Source organism: Lissotriton helveticus, chromosome 1_1 (genome assembly GCF_964261635.1).
Source record: "Lissotriton helveticus chromosome 1_1, aLisHel1.1, whole genome shotgun sequence".
NCBI classification, from domain to species: domain Eukaryota; kingdom Metazoa; phylum Chordata; class Amphibia; order Caudata; family Salamandridae; genus Lissotriton; species Lissotriton helveticus.
Window position 1 is genome coordinate 931,507,080 of NC_136057.1, and position 23,634 is coordinate 931,530,713.

General features: G+C 43.1%; 1 protein-coding gene across 2 annotated transcripts in view; it reads left to right on the forward strand.

Annotated features, from left to right (window-relative positions):
- Window positions 1-23,634, forward strand: part of USP6NL (USP6 N-terminal like) — a 1,161,829-nt gene that overhangs the window by 316,458 nt on the left and 821,737 nt on the right. For both annotated transcript variants that reach the window (XM_078676738.1, XM_078676728.1), the window contains exon 2: window positions 17,817-17,890. In XM_078676738.1, coding sequence (XP_078532864.1) covers window positions 17,817-17,890 — 74 coding nt within the window. The remainder of the gene's footprint in view (window positions 1-17,816; window positions 17,891-23,634) is intronic.

Below are 23,634 nucleotides of genomic sequence, written 5' to 3' on the forward strand. Positions count from 1 at the left end.
AATTTCAAACACAAACAAATTACTACAACGTTGGTATGGAGTTACCAGAAAGGAGAAAGCAACCGGGGTGGCATTGATTTCAGAATTTTGAGGCAGAGAAAATTAAACGTGCTGCACAGGATTATAGCATCAAATCTGCCTTCAGCACACCATACAAATGTATTTTTAGAATTCATTTTTATGTGCCCTTATTGTGCAGTTCTGATTTAAGAAGCATTGGCGTGCGTGAGCGGCCGCAAGATGGAATATGTGGTGGGGGAGGGCGAGAAGCGGGAGTGGTGGGTGCGCGCGGCCAATGCTTGAAAAAAAAAAAGGTCGCGAGTGGTGCTTGCGCGCAATGTCATGTGGTGCAAGGACAAGAAGTCGCCTCTGCTCGTGCATGGGCGCATAACCGCGTGCCTCGTGCTAGCAAAAAACATGTGGTAGGACTTGTCAAAGCCCACTGCTAAATGTCTCGCAGAGCAGCGCATGCGCTGGCTCAGGCTAGACCTAAAAACGGGTGTATCAAAGGGGAAAGCAGTAAAAAGCAAGAAAAAGCAGGCAAAAGCACCCAGAAAAATCGATGGGTAAAGGAAGGATAAAGAAGTAAAAAAGAAAATAAAGAAAAAAGAAAAACTGGAGAAAACAGTGAGATAAACGTGGTGGAGGCTCAGCGGTGCAGTAGCACTGGAGAGCTAGGCCTGGTTTGCAAGTTAGCTGATTCACAAAAGAACTCCATGTGGCTCAAATAGTTCTTTTTGCAACCAGACGTGCTTATTGCTATTTTTTGGTAATTTGTCGTCATTTTGCTGAAGGGAAGGATCTCTGGAGGAAAGGCAGAATTGGTTACGGAAACTTATGTTTTTATGCTGCCTTATGTCCAAGCAGTGCAAGCGCACATACTGGAAACTTTAACAGGTCTTGGTAAACTTGTGTTCAATGTACATAGGTCAGTATAACTGTGTATACAACAAATGGAGTAATTGTGAATCTTTCCCAGCTGCAGTTCCTTGTTGATAGTGAAAATTGATTCCTTAAAGTTCTTATAAAACAATGAGCCAGTACTCTACATTTATAGCTGCACATGGAATTGACAGTTGGGAAATAAAGGGTTGATTCTGCCCCTCTACTACTGGTTTAACAGCCACATAGTTGGACTATGAACACAATAGTTCCATATTTAGAAGCACTAAACTCTCTTTTAAGCACAAAACTCCCTAGAAGACCTTGTTGCTGATCATAATGGGTAGATTGCCTCGTACAATAAGCATGGAATTTGTGAACCAAATCATTACATTTACTGACTGTGAAATATTCTGACTTAATAATAGAAAGGTCTTCTTAGGGTATTCATTTGAATGTCACTGATGCCCACCCCCTCCCTTAGGATCACGTGACCACTGTGGCCTTCTTTAGTAGGCTGCAGAAAGAAGGGTGTTTGGGAAATTCTTTGAGGAGGATGATCCCCACAATCCTCAATGGGTCTTTTTTGGACAGAAAATGTTCAATTAACAGCCCTAGATGGTTAGAATAAAATGGATGGAGTGGTGGGAATGAGTAATAACAAATCTGTTGTATTGCTAGAGAGCCCGTTCAAGGCTCAGGCTGTTAGTGGCCGTCCAGTAGGCAGTCTAATGTATTGTGATTTTAGGCATCTTTGACAAACTCAGTTACCGTGAAAAAGAACTCGTTATCATTGCTTCTAGAATGATATCTAAAGTTTATTAAAATGTATCCGGTGGTCATTTAGGAAAAACGCAGATTGAACAGTACCCGAACCAAGATACTAGGCAAGGAACTAAAGGCATGTTTGATAATGAGCAACATCTGGTTCTTGGGAAAACGTTTGAAATAAATGTCTCATATTGTATCGATTAGAGTCATTGGGTCAATCAGCACCATGTGATCTTTGTCTGTCATCTTCATAGGACTCTGCACGCATTCAGTTGGTAGGTTTGGACATTTGTATAGTTAAGTTTTCATAGACTCACTCTCTGAAGCTACTGCATAGTTTAGTAGGGGCCCTTCAGGGTTTTGGGAAATATAATATTACTGTGCATGCCATTTATCTTGCAGAGCTCCTGACCAACGTGACACACAGGAATCTGAATTTGATTTTGTTTAAAAAAGTTAGTTTTGTTATGGTACTCATGTTTTCGTGTTTTGTCCTGATTTCTGATCAGTCTTATTCTGATTGCTTTAAGTGTATGCATTATAAAGCATTACTATAATAAAGTCCCAGCGCATAGATTTTGGAAAATAGAGTCTCAAATTCTTGAGAATAAATGAACATGTTTAGAACATAAGTGTCAAAGGTATTTTAGAAAGATGTTTTTCTGAAGGCCTAGTGTTTGGCCATTATACTTTTCCATGTACCAAGAGAGCTGAACTGCCCAGCATATAAGTGATTTTAAGTTGCAGTGTGTTTGGGTGATGATGAATATGTTTTGGGTAAATTAATGCAGAGGGGGAAGGTCAAGGGAACTGATCAAGTGCAACACTGAACACTGTGCCCCATTTCTGACCAATCTCCCGAGGTCCTGGTCCCTTTCAACAATAGTGCCTATATTTAAGAAAGGTAATAGGTCTGATCCAAAATCCTATCGCCCCATTTCCCTGATCAATTCCTCATTTCCCTGATCAATTCCTCGGTAACTATCATTGGTCTGGTTATTATCCGCAGGATTAGGGATGGGGAATGAGTTCACAGTGTATTGCACCTTAGCCAGTACGGTTTTTGAGAGCGGCTGGGTACACTGGAGCAGTTTCTCAATCTCCACTTAAGTCAGGGGGTAAAGACTGTTATAAGGGGCTGCCTCATATATCGAGTTTGCATGGAATTATCAACTGCTCTTGATAGTGTGAACCATAACAAATTATTAAGGCTTGCTGAATCTGGGGTTGGATGCTGTGCTGGTTCACTGTTTCTATTCCTTAACTGAGAATTTGGGGACGACGGTGTGGTTTGGGTCATGGAGGCATTTACAGACGTCCGTAAAATAGGCAGCTAGCCATTCCTGCCTTATTATATGCCGACAATACGGTTCTTATGGCCTACACCCCGATCGCACTCCTTAGACTAGTATTTTTTTTCGTAAAATATAGGACTAGAATTTGACTGTTAATTTCAACAAGTCACACATCATGGCATGTGGTCCTACGAGGCACAGTGCACCCTCAGTAGTATGTGAAGGAAGGTGTTTAACTAGCAGACACATTATCCCTCATTTCGGCATCCTGTTTGATTGCTTGGGGCATTGGGAGCTCATGTTTCTGGCAGTACCCTCACCGGTAGGACGAAAAGTTTTGACCCTGCTTATTTCTGTTTAGAATTCTCAGTGTGTCCTTTAGGAGAGATTTCTCAGTGTGTCTTTATTGAATGTTTTTGTGTAGAGATTTAGTGCTACTCGAAATATCACCCCTTATAGGTCTGAGAGAATCTCATATGTAGGAGACTCCTGAACCAGCCCACTGCCAGCTCAAGTTTTATCTGTCACAGCGAGTTGGGTTTGCCCGATTTCTAGAATCGCATCAAACTGGCACCTATTTTTCTTTGGATATCAGCCTGGGCCAAACCTGAGGTCAGCCTGAATAGAAAGGTTATTACTAATTGTATTCAGCAGGAGAGGGGTCTATCACTTCCTTGGTTATGTTGCCTCAGGTTTTAAAAGATCTTGGCTGACCAGAATTATTTTACTCACTCTTGTGTATAACTACGAAATAAAAGGGTAGTAAAAGCACTTTATTTGGAAACAAGATGCTCCTTAAGAGAAGGACTAAAGGTTGTAATGTCACTGTGCACAAAGTAGTAGTAATAGAACAAGTTTATTGGGCCACATGTTCATAAAACATCCACAATCATACAACATTATAAAACCACAATACTAAGACTAATACCCAATCCACACTTAAAATCCCTGCTTGATGGACAGAAAAAAACGTGCATTTCCCACTGCAACATCTTAAAGACAGTAAAGCCATCCCCTGCCACCTGGAACGTATCTGATATTAAAAAAATAGGGGTCTTAAAAACTTAATATGAGCAACCTTCTAAAAAGTACAATCCATCACAAATCCCCAAAATTGAACATTTTGCGAGAAGAGGACATACACACGCACACACCATTTTCATTACGTACCTCTTTACATCAAAAAGGACTACAACAGATAGGTTTACATCCCAATCTTATTTTCAGAATTTAATTACAAAGCTTAAGGTCTGGCAACTGAAACAGCCTAGCGTTGGCAATGTAAACCTTATTGAGGATTTCTCCATTAGGTAAGTCATATCCCGCATATAACCCATTTTCTGGGTCGATTTTATCAAAGCCTGTTTACTGGGGATAGGTGGCCATCTTTCAAACGTCACACACTCCGCAGACAATGATTTTTTCTCAGCATAATTTATAGATCGTTAGAACACCTTCATCCTGTCCTACCTTATTTAAAAACGTCAGCATGTGGCAATTGGCCAGTATGCACCAAGGAACCAAATTCAATTTTCTCCTGATACTCTGAACCGTTGTGCCCTGGAGCAAACTTAATAAGCCCTTATGGACTGAACTTTCTATCAAGTCCAAATTAAAAGAAGTGTCGAGCACAAGAATTTCAGCTCCATACTGGACAAGAGGTGGATTTTTCCCTTCGCAGGCTTTCATAAAGGGAGCTAAAGACAGGCCCCCCCAGACACTTGGTTGAACTTACCATTGGATTGTACCAGAGATCTAGGGCCAGATGTAGGTAAATCTATTTTACCAACTCATAAATACCGAATTTTACCGATTCGGTATTTATGAATCGGTAAAATAGGAGGGAGATGTAGGTAAATCCAGATGTGCATTTACCGAATCGGTAATATTCGGTATTTACCGATTCGGTAAATACCGACCGGTAATGCCCATTCATTCCTATGGGCTTTGAAGCCCATAGGAATGAATGGGCATTACCGATTCGGTATTTACCGACTCGGTAAATACCGACTCGGTAAATTCCGAATTTCACAAGGGTGCAGGGGGTGTCACTTTGACACCCTCTAGCACCTCCAAAACAGGGTCGGGTGCCATGTGGCAGGCATACAATGGAGAAAAGCGTTCCTCATCCTACTCACCGTCTCCTCCACCAGAAAATCCCCTCATAGCCTAACTCTCTCCATCACACCATCCCTAGTCTTTCCAGGCAGAGCCACCATCACTATTTACAATAACGGGATTGTCCTAGCACAAGCTACAGACAGGAACCTGGAACTGCTAGACAACTTGTTCCCCACTTTCAAAGAACACCTCTCCAATTCACGGACCAACACTCATATCTCCTCCAGTCCCACCAACCATGACCTCACAGCCACACACTCCTCAATCGGGGGCACACCTACCACCCCTGACCTCCCATCCCCCACCCACAACCCCACTATCCCAATTCAGCTCTCAAGCACAGACACAGATTGCTCCCCCTCATACACCACTCACACCACCGCCCCTTCTACCAACTCGCGGACCTCCACACATACCTTCAACACTCCTATCACACCTACAGCGAGCATTAACATACCGCTCACCGCTGACAGCACAGCTCCCACCTTTAACACACCAAAATTAGTCCAGCACCAGAATAACACGCACCCCGACAAATCCCCCCCTTTATCCCCCCCATTCTCAGTCCCCATTACCCTCTAACCATCTATGCAGAACATACCTCCTCTCTTAATTTAACTCCCCCTCCCCTCAACAGGATCATCTCCAATGCCGCTTCTCCTCCTACTCTCAGCCCCCACTATCCTCCCTACACCCCCACCACGGCTATCAGTCTCACAGACTACACCCTGACCCCCCCGCCTACCACCAATGCCCTCAGTCAGATCACCAACGTCCTCCCTACCTCATCCACACCCCTCCCGCCCAAAACTTCTCGCCTGCCTAACTCCATTCCGCACACCAACACAACGCAGACCTGCTCGTACACCAGCCCTCTCTCCCACCTGCACACGAATTCCCTTGTCAGCCAAACACTCCTGACTGCCACCTCCACCCCCTCCACCTCCCCCACGATGGAATACATCATGGCCACCCTCACTCAGATCAAAGAAGACATACACACCATCAAAGAACTACTCTCTACACACCCTATACACCTCTCACCCTCCTCAACCTTCCCTCCCAACTTGTCCCCTACTCCGTCGGCTGACTCCCGCACTCAACACGCCCCACACCGGGCGTCAATCCCTGCTCATAGGCGCAGCAACTGCCCTCGGCCCCCGCATTACCCCTGCAACGTCTCACGCAACTACACCTCCCCGCCCAACTTGCCCCCCACCCATCCGACTAACTCTCTCACTCAGCTATCCCCCAATCTGACCTCAATCCCAGGTCGTAATCGCAACAATCGCCCGCGTCGCACCCACAACTCTTCTTCTGACCTCGACACACTCACCCTTCTCCGCTCCTATGACCCAGCCCTCCAAAATAACACAACCACCCCACACCTCAACATTCCCACGATACACTCAAATCCCCTTAGACCGCCCACACTAAACAGCAGATTCTCCATCCCCAATAACCTTAGAAAAGTCCCTCTCTCTCTAGAACCATCTACCACCCTCAACACACCCCGTCTCAAATGCACTCTTCTCAACTGCAGATCAGCCAAGAAACATTCCGCCGCCATTGCTGACCTCCTCTTATCGCGGGACCTTGACCTAATCATCTTGACTGAAACCTGGCTAACTGAATCTTCGACACCTATAATGGACATCTTGGTTCCTCCCGACTACCACATTATCAGGCTCGACAGAACAGGCAAAATAGGTGGTGGAATCGCATGCATCTACAGGAACAACCTCTCTGTTCAGAAAGTCAATTCCACCTCCCTACCATCCCCAACATCCTGGGAATACATATGCCTTGACATTATTAGTGAGGGCAAACCGATATGCTCGCTTCACAGCATTTACCACCCACCCAGGGACAACTTCACCTTTTCCCAAGAAATAATGGAGTTGATCTCAACTAATTCCGGACGGCAACTCACCCAAATATACCTTGGTGACTTCAACCTCCACTGGAACGATCGCAACGACGCAGTGGTAAATAGTCTTAAAAATTTCCTCGATGCACTTAACCTCACCCAAATATGCAACAGCCCGACCCACGAGAAAGGTTCTACCCTCGACCTGATCATCTCCAAAGAGGATTCTATCCAACTCGAGTCCATCCAACCCTGTGACTGGTCAGATCATCATATTGTCACATTTTTTATCAATGAAAAAGTCAAAGTTAACCCGGCTCAACTCTCCAAGCCCAAAGTCTGGAAAAGAGACTCGAAAAAGCTCAACCCAGGCTCTTTGCCCCCCTAACAGTTGCAACCTCCTACTGCCACCGACAGGCGCTACAGACGTCCAAACTCTGACTGACCACTATCTCAACGCTATGTCCTCTATAATTAATGAGGCTGCACCTATGGAGCTGAAAAGAGTTTCTACTAAAATCTCCAAACCATGGTACGACGGGAGTCTCAATGAGGATAGACGAGACATGCGAATGGCAGAGCGTACCTGGAGATCAGCGCCCTCTGCAATGCACCTAAAAGAGCTGAAGAAAAAGAGAAACGCCTACTTCAGGAAAATAAAACGCTCAAAATCAGACTTCTTCAGCCTCCAACTCGACCAAGCAAAAAAACGCCCGAGAAAACTGTTTGAGCTAATCAAAACACAATCCAAGGAACAACCCCAACCGGTCAACACTAGGCATGAGGCACCCTCCTGTGAAGACTTCGCTGCTTTCTTTATCCAAAAAACTGACAAAATAAAAAGCGATCTCCTCATTGACGCAAGCCTCTACTCCAAACCCCAATGCCTAGCACCCACTGAACCAAAAAACAATGCTACATGGTCTACCTTCGACACATACTCGGAAGAAGAAATTGGCAAACTTCTCAGCACCCTGAAACCATCCAATCACCTCACGGACCCCCTCCCTGCCTCCGCAGTAAAAGACTTTACCCCTTTGCTTCTCCCTCTCTGGACTAAAATTCTCAACAGCTCTCTCCAACAAGGAAGCATACCTGACTCCCTCAAAGTTGGTCAGGTCACACCTCTACTAAAGAAACCTACAGCCGACCCCTCTGATCTCAACAATTACCGTCCCATCACCAATATTCCTACTCTCGCCAAACTGTTGGAAAAATGCGCACAGCTACAATTGACTAAACACATTGAGCAATTTGACCTCCTCAACAGCCACCAGTCAGGCTTCCGAGCAGGACACAGCACAGAAACTGCTATGACTCACATAATTGACGACGCACTTCAAATGCTAGACCAAAACGACTCCTGCCTCCTCATCCTTCTTGATCTCTCTTCAGCATTCGACACCGTTAAACATGAGAATCTACTAGAACTACTAAACACAAGAATGGGTTTATCTGGAACTGTTCTCAAGTGGTTCACTTCCTTTCTTCACAACAGGTCGCAGAAATTCAAGAGCAACAACCTGATGTCCTCGCCAATACCTGTAACGCTAGGCGTCCCCCAAGGATCCTCTCTATCCCCAACTCTGTTCAACCTAGTCATGGAACCTCTCACCTCCTTGCTACATGCATCCAACGTAAACTTTCACATGTACGCCGATGACACTCAGCTATATCTCAAGCTACAATCCCCCAAAGACATCTTGCGTCTGAACTCAACGATCAGAAGCACCCAATTTTGGCTGGCTGATAACCACCTCAAACTCAACGCTATGAAGACTGAGTTCCTTCTGATCTCACCTCCCACGAAAATATCTACCACACAAACATGGCTTAAGCACCTAACAGCACTCAATGTCCAACCGACCATAGTGGATTCAGCAAAATCCCTAGGCATAACACTTGACACCAACCTCAACATGCAGCAACATATCAGCAAGGCAACAAAGGGAGCGAACTTCCAGATCAATACTCTGAGGAAACTTAAACCCTACCTCCCAGCCAAAGACTTCCAAACAGCAGTACAAGCACTAGTCATCCCACGTATTGAATACGGCAGCACCGCCCTCTGCGGACTCCCCCTAACTACTACCGCACCACTAAGAGCTTCTCTGAATGCTGCAGCGAGACTCATCACTGGGTCAAAAAAGCACTCCCATATTACCCCTGACTTGAAATCCCTGAATTGGCTGCCTTTTGAAGCCAGAATACATCTGAAAATCGCCTGCATGACACACAAGGCGGTTGTTATAAATGAAGAATAAGTCGTAATCCAGTAAGTGAAGTTTATTCTTCTTAAAGATAACTCCACCCGTCATGAACGTCTGGTCTCCGTGAAGCCGGTGGTTACAATGGCAAACGGAAAGACTCAGGCGTCCATGCGCGAGGGAAGTAATTTGAATCGTTACATAGTAAGCACGGGCCGTGGCTCGTGTATATACATTTTGAAAGGTAACAATATTAGTTGTAGGCTTTGTCTCGTGATGTAGACGTGAGTCATGTTCACGAGCCAAACCCATGTCAAAGTGGCGAGGCGAGTCAGGCGCGAGCTAAGCTCAGTATTACACCACCTTCCCCCTTACAACAAAATTAAAAAGAAAAAACACAGGAAATTTATATGAGCTTAATACATGTAGACAAAATTTAGAATTTAATGAATTCGTTATACCTCTCAGGAGCCCTGATGTGCCTGCCGAAAGAAGAAACTTTCGTGTGAATAGGGGTATCTTGGTTAATGATAACGTTTGGGGGATCCAGTGAACTTTCCCCATGAAGCTGTTCTGAAGTATTAGGGTTTTGTGAGTAAGAATGATTAGGGATACCTGAAATTGGAGGTGCATCCATCCAAAAACTCCAATCCAAATTATCAGGTTTATCATTATATTTTCTATTTTTGATAATTTCTGCTTGGTGATCAGAGACTTTCACTAATTGGCGTTTGTTCCACCAACCCTTTTTTCCTAGGAAGGCTGCTCCTTTACTCACTTTAATTACCTGAACAGGTGCAAAAAATTTTGAACGTCCTTTAATTATTCTACCTGGGTTCTTGATTAAAACCCAGTCACCTGCCAGCAGGTCTACCAATTTACTATCAGAGGTGCCATCATACTGTAACTTCATTTGACACTGTTTTTCTAGAACAGTTTTCTTGACAGAATCCAAATCAATAGTTTTATTGGTAGAGTTTTGGTGTAACCAGGAAGGAAATAAAACAGAACGATTCTTTCTACCTCTCAGTAATGAAAATGGGGTGACCCCAGTTACGCAATGAGGGGAGGTATTATAGTGCCAAACTTTTTGTTTTATGAACTCATTTACATTGTAACCGCAAGAGATCGCCGTTTGGACACCCTCTTTGATCACTTTATTTCCCCTCTCGACAAGACCATTCGACGCTGGAGAATAAAGGGAGACTTTGAGTTGTTTAATATCCAATTTTTCCAAAAATTTGCACATTTTATCCGAGACAAAATGAGTCCCGTTATCTGTGACGATAAATTTGGGAGATCCCTCTAATTCAAACACTTTCTTGAGAAAGGTTATGGTGGAATCTGAATCAGGGGATTTAACAAAATCAAAGTACATCCACTTTGAAAAATAATCCACCAAAAGAATAATGTACTTATTTTCTTGTTGGATAATGGAATATGGCCCTGAAAAATCTATTCCAACTTTCTCCCAGGGAGAGTTAGGGAAATCTGTCGGGTGAAGAGGGACTTTCAATGTGCGCCAATGTTTATCGGATAATAAACACTCTGGGCAAGAGTCAATCAAATTTTTAACCTGTACATCTATTGCGGGCCACCAATAATGTTGTTTAACGCGCATGGAGGTTTTAGTTGTCCCCAAATGCCCTTGGTGGGCCTTATTAATAATAGACTCTCTCAATTTAAAAGGTGGGACAAATTTCTCACCCCTTCTTACTACGCCGTTCTCAACAGACAGTTCCTCAGAAATTTGAGCAAAACTGCGTAGATCGCCGCTCAAACTTCTAGGTTCAGGCCAGCAACGGGTGGTAAAATCGATAACTTTTAACAACACATTGTCTAAGGTAGTGGCTTCTTTCCAATCCTTCTCGGAAATCACATCACTAATTTCATCCACTGCATCTATAAAGGTTACGCATTCGACGTCCTCCACAAGAAAATCCTCCTCATCATCCTTGTCCATAGCCATTCTAGATAGGCAATCAGCCCGAAAATTCTTGCCACCAACAATATGCTTAACAGAAAAGTTGAATTCTTGCAACTTTGAGACTATTCTCATCAGTCGTGCTGACATGGACGCTGAATTGGATTTATTAAAAATGTAAATTAATGGTTTGTGATCCGTGACCAACTCGAATCTCCTACCCCAAATGTACATTTTAAATTTGTGGACCGCCCATGCGCAAGCCAGGGCTTCCCTCTCGATAGTACTATATCTTTGTTCGAATTCTTTAAGTGCCCTAGACGCAAATGCCACAGTTTGTTCCTGACCATCAACCTTCTGTGTAAGTACTGCCCCTAGGCCTGAAATACTTGCGTCCACAGTGATAACGGAGATGGCATCCTCCCTAAAGGCATGTATGGCTTTTGCAGAAATAATTAACTTTTTGATCTCACAAAAAACTTTGTCTAACTCTTGAGTCCAAACAAAACTAGACCCTTTCCTTAAAAGTTTCCTTAAAGGTTCAACTAGTTGTGAGTATGACTGGACAAACCTTGCATAATATTCTGCTAGTCCAAGGAAGGAACGTAAGGCGTCTTTATCAGGAGGGGGTTTTGCATCCTCAATGGCTCTAATGACTGAAAACTTGGGAGTGATGCCTTGGTCAGAAACTGTATGTCCTAGATAATCAATCTTGTTAACTGCAAATTTGCATTTATTTGAGTGTACTGTCATATTTTTAGACATCAAAATTGAAAGTACATTCCTGAGGATAATGTTATGTTCGTCTAACGTTTTGGCAAATATCAAAATATCATCTAAGTATGCCTGTACACCCGTCATTCCTTGGAACAACACATCCATCAGTTTCTGGAAAACGCTTCCAGCAGACGCTAAACCAAAAGGTAGGCGAAGGAATTTGAAAGCTCCGAATGGAGTAATAAAAGAAGTAAGTTCTTGGGACTCCTTCGCTAAAGGCACCTGATGGTATGCTGACCTCAGGTCGATCAATGAAAACCATTTAGCGTCGCCTATGTTAGCCAGAAGCTCGTGGATTCTTGGAATTGGGTGACAGTCAATAATAATGTTCTTATTTAATGAGCGTAAATCCGCACATAATCTGATTTCACCTGTCTTTTTACGTGCGACTACAATTGGTGCGACCCATTGTGAGGAATTGATGGGGGAAATGATACCTTGTTTACACAAATCATCTAACATTGTTTTTAACTCTGACCTGACGCTCAGTGGAACTGCTCTAACTTTGTGTGTTATTGGTTGAGCTCCGGGTATCAGTCTAATCTTGTGTTCAAATCCTTTGACACTTCCTACCATTTTTTTGAACACTGGTTTAAATTCTGATATAATTTCTTGTACCTCTGTATTATGATTATCAACTACAGCAATGGGTAAATCAGTTTTAACAGTAGGTAATTTCCCAACTTTGATGGGATTCTCATCACCGGGGACTAAATAAAGACCCATCCTGGCTAAATCTTTCCAGCCCACGATGTCTTTACCTTTTTCTGCTACATAAATTTTAGTGACGGTCTCCCTCCCCAGACATTGGACCAATCCTTCGAAATACCCAAGCATGTTTATATTTTTCTCGCCAAATGCAAGTGGGTTAACATCAGATTCAATCAATTCAATTCTTTTGTCCCATTTTTCATAAAAGGTTGAATCTCTAAGAATAGTATACGGGGAGCCTGAATCTGCCATGACTTGAAGGTGAACATTATCAATAATAGCTGTGCATAGAGGACCTTTAATGGAATCAATATCACCATTAGAATCAAGGGTTACAACAATGTTTTTAAAGGATTCAGAACATGCATCAAAGTCTACCATATTCACATTGGGGGGTTTCTTGGCGAATCTGCAAACCCCTTGAAAGTGTCCAATTTTTTTACAAATAGAACACCGCTTCTTGAGTGCTGGACAATTTGGAGCGTTTCCAATATGGTCTTTTGATCCGCACCTGTAACAAAAGAATGTTTTTTTCTTTTGGGTGTTTTTATTGTATTGAACTCTGTTTTTATTAGAAATGGCACACAGAGTTTCTTCTTCATCAGAGTCATGACAGTCTATAGTATTTATTTCTTGTTTTGGTTGATCCATCACCACTTTGCTGGTTAGTGTAGAACGTTCAATGCTAAGAGCAAGGTCTATGACTTCTGTTAAGGATGGGTTCTTGCATCCCAGAATTCTCTGCTTAATTTTCCTTGAAGCGCAATTAAATACGAACTGGTCTCTAATAAATTTATCAGGGGATGGTTCGAAATTGCAAGTAATCGCTAATACTCTGAGTGCTGCGATGTATTCTTCTACTTTCTCATTTTCTTTTTGTTTTCTGGCATAGAAATTGTGTCTCTCTAGCATAATGTTAGGTTCATCACAAAATTGTTTTTTTAATCTTGCGATGGCTTCCGTGTATATGTTCCAAGGATTATCCCCACTCTCATCTTGTACAATGGGGGGTGCTATAGGAACGATACTTTTGAAGATTCGTTGGCCAGCTTGTCCCAAACAACCAAAGAGAATAGCGAACTTTCTTTTGTCAGAATAATCAGCGGCATCAATAGCAACTAAATGGTTCTCAAATAATCCGAACCATTCAGACCAAATTATGTTGGGAGTGCCTGGTTTGTCCAGGAAAGGTGGGGGTTGGGTAATATGATGCCACTGGTTATTAGCCATTTTCAAAGTCAATGCAGGAGTAAAAGGTTAATAAATATTAAAATCACAATTAATACTACCAAAGTATTCAGCTTTAAAATGAGTATATGTGATTTAAATAAGGAGTTTAAGTTTCTCAACTTATTAATAACGTTGTACATATGCTATTTCTATAACATTTTAAATATGCTAATTTAAGTTAAAAGCGTGCGTATCGCTGCTGTGATACGCTGAAAAGACACTTAATGGTTAAGTGTAGTTCTCACTTCGACATGCAATGGTTAAATTTAGGTCTAATAATAACGTGCGTATCGTTGAAGATGACACGCATAAGTGTTTAAAAGTATTTGTGTACTAAAAGCGTTGTATGTTGAAAGCGTGCGTGTCGCTGGAGTGACACGCGATGTTTTCAATTACAATGTGCGTATCGTTGTTGTTTTGCTTAAGCGAAGGGATATTTTTAAGTAAAACAGTACCTTGTTGTCGTGTCTTGTCAACAGTCTTCACACGATACCTCAATAATGTTTCACGAAGGAATAACCAATGAGGTTGTTCGTTTTGAAGTAGATTGAAACCGCCCAATGAGAGTTGCTGGTAGAAGACGTTTTAGGAAAGCAACTCCGTTGATTGGGAAAGCGGTAGCTTCATCCGACCAATGGAATTTTGTTAATTTACGAGGTGCTGAATCGGGGAAAAATATCAGCGTGGGTGGGGTGGAGTCTCCCGATCGTCGCCAAAATATGTTATAAATGAAGAATAAGTCGTAATCCAGTAAGTGAAGTTTATTCTTCTTAAAGATAACTCCACCCGTCATGAACGTCTGGTCTCCGTGAAGCCGGTGGTTACAATGGCAAACGGAAAGACTCAGGCGTCCATGCGCGAGGGAAGTAATTTGAATCGTTACATAGTAAGCACGGGCCGTGGCTCGTGTATATACATTTTGAAAGGTAACAATATTAGTTGTAGGCTTTGTCTCGTGATGTAGACGTGAGTCATGTTCACGAGCCAAACCCATGTCAAAGTGGCGAGGCGAGTCAGACGCGAGCTAAGCTCAGTATTACAGCGGTACACCTAAACTCACCCGGCTACCTTGCTCAGAAACTGACAATCTCTGGGGGAATTAGAAACACGAGAGGCACAAACAATCTTCTGCTGAAACCTCGAAGATTCAGGAAGGAAAAAACATACAAGCGCTTCTTCTCAGGATTGGCGCCTAGGATTTGGAACTCACTCCCTCCCGAAACCAGGCTTATCTCTTCCACTACACTCTTTAAAAAAGAAGTAAAAGCTATCCTCATGGCTAAATACACTTGATCTATTATCTCGAACTCTGTTAACACCCTGCACCGATTTGTACTACATGCTTGACCCATTTACTTATTTGTATGAGTTGTCTTATTACTCACGTGATGGGCTTTGCAGCCACCTATCTGTACTGTATGATCTATTGATTTATTGTTTGACTATGTTCCCTCATGTACCCCTCTATGTAAAGCGCTCTGATATCTGTGAAGATCTTGTTCGCGCTATATAAAACTTTGAAAATAAATAAAATAAATAAATACATGCCCTAAGGGCAGGTCTGCCTGTCATATGGCACAGGTGTGCATGCACACATGTGCATGCACACCGGAATCGGTATTTTACCATCAAATTGAATTTGATGGTAAAATACCGATTCAGTAAGGCTTGTGGGACTCAGAAGAGTCCCACCTACATATCAAATTTACCGAATCGGTATTTTACAGAATCGGTAAATTTACCGATTCTGTAAAATGACTGGCCCTACATCTCAAAATCCAATTACCGGTCGGTAACGGCCGAATTCGGCTGTTACCGACCGGTAATTGGCCACCTACATCTGGCCCTTAGTCCTTATACTCCTCATATGGGCGTCCCCCTGTAGATTCCTAGTAAATGTGAGTCCCAAATATTTGTAAGAATCTACCACTCAAGACCCATTTGAACTTAGAAGACCCTTTCCCAAACACCATTATTTTTTACTTCTTCATATTTATCTTTAGAGAATTACTTTTACTGTAAACAGCTAGAGAATCCAATTCTATGTAAACCCAGAGGGGTGTAATCTAGCAAAACTAAATCATCTGCATACAGCAAGCATGGGATGGGCACAGTCCCCACTTTTGGAGAGAAAGAGTTGCATAATGTTAAGAGTAGATCTGCCAGAAAAGACTTAATAAAGTTGGGGCCAAGATGGGTGGCTAAGATGTTTGCAGTTGTTGAGCAGTGAAGAGGTCTCTTTATCGAGTTGTATCCTTCTGTCGCTAGTGTCTACTCTAGGAAAAGTATGCATCATTTCCTTCCAAATAGGCCCTTCTTTTGCTCTATGGGGACCAACGATGTTGACTGATTTATTGGAATTTTGATGAAATATTGTATGTGTTCTAATTCAGTGTGTGTTCTTTTTCTTTTATGTTTACCTCTGGTATTGCTTAAGAGGAAGTTTGATTGATCAGGTCAAGGGATGTTGTATATTTTGTTTCCGAGATATTTTGGGATTTATTGGGTATTAGTGGCGACAGGATGCTTGTCTGAGTTCTGAAGGAAGTGGTACTCTGCTTTCCTTTATACTCTATAGAAGGCAATGTAGGGTAAGCTCTTTGAGTCACATGCCTGATGCTGTGATGGAATCTAAGAAGAATTGCAATGATATAGACTAGTTGGATTAGTGTGATGTAATGTTTTAGCAGGCTGTCATAGAAATTGGGTGCAGACATTTGCAATAGTCCATGCTTTCACTGGACCATCATCTCACGGGAAGAAGGGGAGGCTTATTGGAAGGACCTCAGGGAAGCGATCCGAGGTGCTGAGCACAGATTTGATTGAGAGTGGTGGGGGTGGGGTGCATTTGTTTGTCCAGGGTGAGACTTGAAAAACAAGACTTCACAAGGCATTCTGTCTGCCCTTTCACATCCTCCCCTGACTGAAAGCTGCACATTGTGAGGCAGGCGCTGTGGGTGGGACAGAAGCAAAAAGGCTGTTTCCAATGACATATTTTAACTGATGCAGAAGTAAATCATCCATATGTGCTCTGTAGAACATTCACAGTTTGACGAATCCTTGCATCACGGCAAAACAAGATGTACATATCTCGAGTAAAAATTACATACATACATACACAATACCATGTAAATTCTTGATCTGAAAGCTTGTAAGGGATAACCCACCCACTCCCATCCTCGACGTCTTTTTTTTAAACTGTTTTTATTAAAAAAGTAAGGGAAGCGTTCGGTCATCGCTTACAATTATTCATTGGTTGCGGCAGTTACACACATTTCCGAGTCGAGCAATTACATAGTATATGATGGTGCACAGGGTAGGATATACGGCTCACTTATCATACATATCAAGGCGATAATGGTTCGTCTAGGGCGGGGACAATTGGGGGTGCACAAATATTGCCACAATAAGCGTTCCACTTAGTCCAGATTGCTATCCATTTTCGGAGGCAGCCACGTGCTTACATATACCGTCTTCTCCTGTACCATACACTAGTCCATATCGGCCTTCCAGGCACCCAGCTCCCCCTCCTCAACTCTTAACCCCTCTCCTCTGCCATGGCTATTCTCCCTCTGCCTGACCCTACTAGTTAACATCCAGAACAGTTGTTAGTTTGATATAATTCTTCGGAGCGAAGTGAGTTGATTTAGCCTAAACACAGTTCAAATTTAACTTAAAATTGTTTGGCTGCATTGTTTTTGTATTGTGTGACAGTTAATTTAATATATTCTGTTTCTAGGACACTGGTATTCCCTACTTCTGATTCATGTGAACTATGTCAAGCATTTCAGAGGCTTTGCCTCCTCAGCATCCCTCGCCGGTGGCCCTCCTTCCTCCTGCTTAGTTTATTCCAGTCCAGGGGTCTGCGAAGGGCTAAATCCGTATTTGGGTAAAACTGAGTTGACAGTGGGATACTTGGCAAATTGTAACTCTTTTGAAACTATAATAAGAGTTTTCAAAATCATTGTTTGCATATTTGTTTCATTAAAATCAAAACACGGATTAAAATCCCCAACTTTTATTCACAGATTCAGACCCAGAACAGGATGCGGCGATCCGAGCTACCCAGGAACGAGCTGAAATAGTAGCCAAGTATGATAAAGTAAGTGCCGCTCTTGCTTGTATCTTTGCCATACCCGACAACCTGATCCAAACCTCACACTGTCTTGACCCAGAAGTTTGTATTTTTGTCACGTTTCATTTTACAAATAGTTATTTAATAGTTATTTAGTGCGAATTCTGATAACATTATTTTATTCTGTAGATTATTTTTCAAAGACTTCTGTTGATTTTGGTTTAGAATCCGCTAACGCATTTTTTTTTGCTACGCCTCACAGTTATGTGTAAAATGTTGCTGTGCATGGAGCTTAGATTAAGAGATGTGTAACTTTTTGCAAAAGTATCACCTTCGCTATCAGAGTAATGAGGAAAATAGGATTTCTGACTATTTGGACGCAGGTTTCTTTGTCGCCCTTCAAGAGAAGACCAGTTATGAAGCAATCAGCAGCTATTGCGCCGTATCCATGGCTGCCGATAGTTGAACACTCAAGCCCCAGGGCCTCTCTTATTCATACTCTTCCGCTGGATAACAGGTATTCCCTTTGTATATTTGACTCTCCACAGTAGCCCGGTGTAGCAGTAGAGGCCCACTTGAGGAGGTGAGTCATATGAAACTCAGACACCGTGATCTCCCTCATTATATGCAGTAGCCAGTCAGAGCCATTTCTTTTAAACGGCAATACTTTTTGTACGCAGCCATAGGAAATATAAAGCACTAAATATATTAAACCAACACAAAACAAAAGGCTCTAGTCAAACTGGGGCCTGCCTACCACTCAGAAACGGTTCTTAGGCAACACGCCGCTACAGTGGAAATGATACTGGGGCCTGCGGGCAATTTTATCCTGTGGGGAAAGTGCGGAATCGTGGTTGCTGTCGGAAAACTTCAGGTGGGAGGTCTCTTACTATATGTTTGTTTACAGTTCACAGTCAATTTAATATGCCGAACTTCGTATTGATACATCAAGGAAGTGTCTGTTACCTCTGCAGTTTGTTTTAGATTCTCATGTGAACTGGTTGCCAGCTAGGAAAACCCAATGAGTTTGAGTGAGACTGCTGAGAATGTTGATATGTGGAATGGGCTTGGTGGTAGCCTGTCCCACAAATACTTGGGGGGCGGGCTCTCTTAAAGTGAGGGTGGTGCAACCTTACCACACTTGCTTGTCAGGCACTCGGCCCTCTTGCAAGTAGATGTTTTAGTGTGAGACAAACCAGCTGGATTTGAATAACCTTGTGACTCCTGGGCACGTCACTTCCTCCAGATGACCTCTAGGCAGGCTTCAGTGCACTGGGCATTATTATTCTTATGCTGGTCAGCGGCCACTGACTCTCCACATTCAAAGGTGCCCTTTTCCTACAGAACCGGTCACAGCAGCAGTGCGTTCTCCATAGTCTTAAACGTTCTCCCAGTCTGGGGTGAAACACTGTTTCGGTGCCCTAAAAGTTTTGATCAATAGGAGTAACAGTTCTTGTCTAGGTTAGTGGCAGTAACTGGGAGCTGGAGAGAATCAAAGGGCTTCCTGATCTTTCCCCAGGAAGAAGCAGTGGGAGCTTGCCCCTTTTGGCCACAAGATTGCATACGCCAAGAGGTACTGTGGAGACCCTCATTGGTCTCTCCCTTCCATCCAGAGAGCTCCCAGCATAGGATACATAGGATGTCAAGCAACAAAACCAGTTTGGCCTTTCCTCCACCAAGACTCTGCCTGGCAAGACCTGAACAGGAATGCTATAAGCCCTCCAACGTTGAATACTGTGCTGCAAAGTGATGCTACATGAAAGAAGTTATGACTAGAAAGGTAACGAGGGGAAAACTCCATGTCCTCTAGAAGGCAACAATACACAAAGCACATAAATACACATCTGTGTAACTCACAATTACATCGTGTGTCGCACACAAACCTAAAAGGACAACTTATAAGCAGGGGAAATTAAAACGCCACCAATATGTGGGCAGAAAGGATTTTACATGGGCACTGTTTGTAGATTTGTCTCTCAGTGATACTGCCAAAAAAGTGTGTTACACTCACTAGAAATTCAGTTGTGAAAAACCACCAGTCTCCCAAAGCTGAGCGAGGGAGCAGTAGCTCAGTTGTACTGAATGAGTGTTCATTTCAGTGAAGTCAAGCACTCTGGGGAAAACACCCTGTCAGCAGAGGCGTCTCCCAAGGATCAGTCCTCTCCCCGCAACTGTTCAACATCTACATGGAACCCCTCACCACCATTCTCAAAAGATCCAACATTCCCTTCCACCTCTATGCAGACGACACCCAGATTTATCTAGAAACCTCCTCCATTGAAGACATCCATAGACTCAACGACACTCTCAGAGAAGTCCAACACTGGCTCTCCTCTAACCACTTGAAATTGAATAAAGACAAAATGGAAATCCTCCTCATTTCTAACAAAACGGAAACCCCCCCCCAAGTCTCAGAATGGCTAAAAGCAATTGAGGCTCTCAATGACCATCACTACATGGCAGACTCCGTCAAATCGCTGGGAATCACTTTGGACCCCAAACTAAGCATGGTGAAAACACATCAAGAACTCAGCAAAGAGTGCCTTCCTCAACTTAAAACTACTAAGCAAGATAAAACCCTTCATCTAGAACAATGACCTTAAACAAGCGACACAAACCTTGGTACTCTCAAGACTGGACTACGGAAATGCAACCCTCACAGGCACAGCAAAATCACAACTAGCTCCCCTCAGATCAACCCTGAATGCAGCTGCTAAAATGGTCACCGGAGTAAAAAAATGACATTTCACCTGCACTCCGAGAGCTGAAATGGCTCCCAGTTGAAATGCGTGCAAATTTCAGAACTGCCTGCCTCACAGAGGGAAATCCGCATACCTGACTTCCAAACTCACGAAGGCCGGTCAGACAAGGCACCTCAGGAGCTCAAACACTCTACTCCTCATACCGTCAAAATTCCGTAAACGAAAAACCGAAATATGATCCTTCTCTGGAAATGCGCCCAAAATCTGGAACTCCATCCCAGTGCATATGGATAGAGTGCCACTAAAACTCATGAACGTGCACACTGTGGCACAACAACACTTTGAAACTAAGTTCTCTACCTCACGCCTAGCCTGACTCCTTCCCACTATCCCCTTGTTCGTAAGGATGCGTGGCTTGTAATATGGTGCTCTCTACTACGAGACTATGCAACTTCACGGCTTCTAGCATCACTCAATCGTGCTAATTCCCCCTCTCCTCCTTTGAGGCTTTTGTGTTGTGACCACCACTATAACATCTGTTTGTTTTAACACTGCTATAATATTGTGTTCTCCTCTATTAAGTGTTGTGAAGCGCTCCGAGACGTTCGGGTCTGGCTAGAGCTATATAAAACTCTTAAATAAATAACTAACCAGAATTAGCAAAGCCAATAGGTCTTGCTTATGTGAGATCTGTTGGCTTTGTTGGATTGGAGTGGATTGGCATTGTGTGCCAGGGATTGGCACTGTATAGAGCTGAGTGGCATGGTGTGGGATGGCATTGTGTGCAGTGGATTGGCACTGTGTGGGATTGTGTGATGTGTAGCGGGATTGTGTTGCGTGGTGTGGAATTGAGTAGTATGGAGTGGAATTGTGTGCTGTGGAGTGGAAATGTGTGAATTTAAGTGTATTGTGCAGTGAGGAGTGGAATGGTGTGGTGTGGAGTTTGAATTTAGTTGAGTGGAATTGTGTGAAGTGGCTTGGAATTGTGTGGACTGGATTGTAATTGTGTGGACTGGAGTAGAATTGTGTGGACTGAAGTAGAATTGTGTGGACTAGAGTGAAATTATGTGTCAGAGTGAAATTGTGTGGCATAGAGTAGAATTGAGTGTAACAGAGTGAAATTGTGCGGTTTGGATTTGAATTGTGTGGAGTGGTGTGAAATTGTGCAGTATGGAATTGTAAAGGCCTGGAGAGGAACTGTAATTACCTGAAGTGGAATTGTGTGGCGTGAAACTGTAATGGCCTGGAGTGGACTTGTGTGGCGTGGACTTGTGTGGCGTGGACTTGTGTGGCATGGAATTGTGTGGCGTGGAATTGTGTGGAACATAGTGAAGGTTAGTGGAGTGGAATTGAGGAGAGTGGTATGGTGTGGAATTGTGTGCCATGTATTGTAGCACCATTGTGTGGAGTAGAATTCTGTTGAGTTTGTTTGAGAGTGTAGTCAAATTTATATTGACTGGAGTGGATTTTTTTGCCTTGGAATGGAATTTTGTGTGCGAGTAGTGGAATTGTGCACCTTGAAGGGAAGCAGGATTGTGTATGGTGGAGTTGAACTTTGTGCAATGTAGTGGAATTGAGTGGGGTGGAGTGGATTGAAATTGTGTGGTGAGGAACTGTAGTATAGAGTGCAGTTGTGTGAAGTGGAATGGATTTGAATTGTGTCAAGTGCGGTTGAATTGAATAAAGTGGAATTTTGTGGCATGTAGTGGAGTGGAACTGTATGGTATTAAGGCGATCTGTGTGTCATTGAGTGGAATTGTGTAGAGTGGAATTTAGTGGAGTGGAATTGTGTGGTGGAGTGGTATTGTGTAGTGTGGAATTGTGGGTGTGGAGTGGAATTGTGTGGCATGGTGTGCAGTGGAATTGTGTAGCATGAAGTGGAGTGGAATTGCGTAGTGTGGAGTTTAGTATTTTAGAATTGCGCGGGTGTCGTGTGCAATTGAGTTTCATAGAGTAGAACTGTGTGGAGGGGAATTGGATGGAGGAGAATTGTGTGTTGTGGAGTGGAATTGTTCATCATGGTGTGGAATTGTGTCATCATTGTTTATTGTTGAGTAGAATTGGATGTCATGGAATTGTGTGGCTTGGAGTGCAGTACAATTGTATGGTACTGAGTAGAATTGTGTGGTGTGGAGTGAATTTGTGTTGCATGGAATTGTTTTGTGTGGAGTTAAATTGTGTGGAGTAGGGTGGATTTGACTTATGAGGGTTGAAATTGTATGCGATGGAGTGGAATTGTGAGGCATGGAGTGCAGTGGAATTTTGGGGTGTGGAGTACATTTTGTGGAATGGTGTGTAATTTTGTGGCATGGCTTTAATTTTGTGAAGTAACCTGGAATTGTGTGGCGTAAAATTGCGGAGTTCAGTTGAGTGGCGTGACATTGTATGGATTTGAGCAGAGTGGCTTTGTGTAGCTTGCTGTGGCATGGTATTTCGTGTTGTGGAGTTGAATTGTGTGGAGTAAAATTGTGTAGGATGGAGTGGAATTGTGTAGCGTGGATTTGTGCGGAGTGGCATTGTGTGTGGGGTAGCCTGGAATTGTGTGGCGTGAAATTGTTTGAAGCTCACTTGAGTGGAGTGGCATTGTATGGATTGGAGTGGGATTGTGTAGCTTGGAGTGGCATGGTATTTTGTGGTGTAGAGTTGAATTGTGTAGAGTAGAATTGTGTATTGTGGAGTGGAATTGTAGAGTGGAGTGGAATTGTGTGGCGTGGAGTTATGTGGCATGGAATTGTGTGACGTGCAGTTTAATTGTTTGGGGTTAAGTGTGTGGAGAGGAATTGTGAGTTGTGGTTTCGAATTGTGCGGAATAGAGTTGATTTGTATTGAATGTTGTGGAATTGTTTGGTTTGTTGTGGAATTGTGTGGAGTGTACTGGAATTTTAGTGGAATTGTGTAATGGATTTGATTTGTGTGGTGTGGAATTGTGTGGTGAGAAGCGCAGTAGAACTGTGTGCCATAGGATTGTGTAGAGCAGAGTGGAGTGTGCAGCGTATGGCGTGGAGAGCATTGCGTGGCGTAGATTAGAATTGTGTGACATGGAATTGTGTGTAGTGGAATTGTATCGGG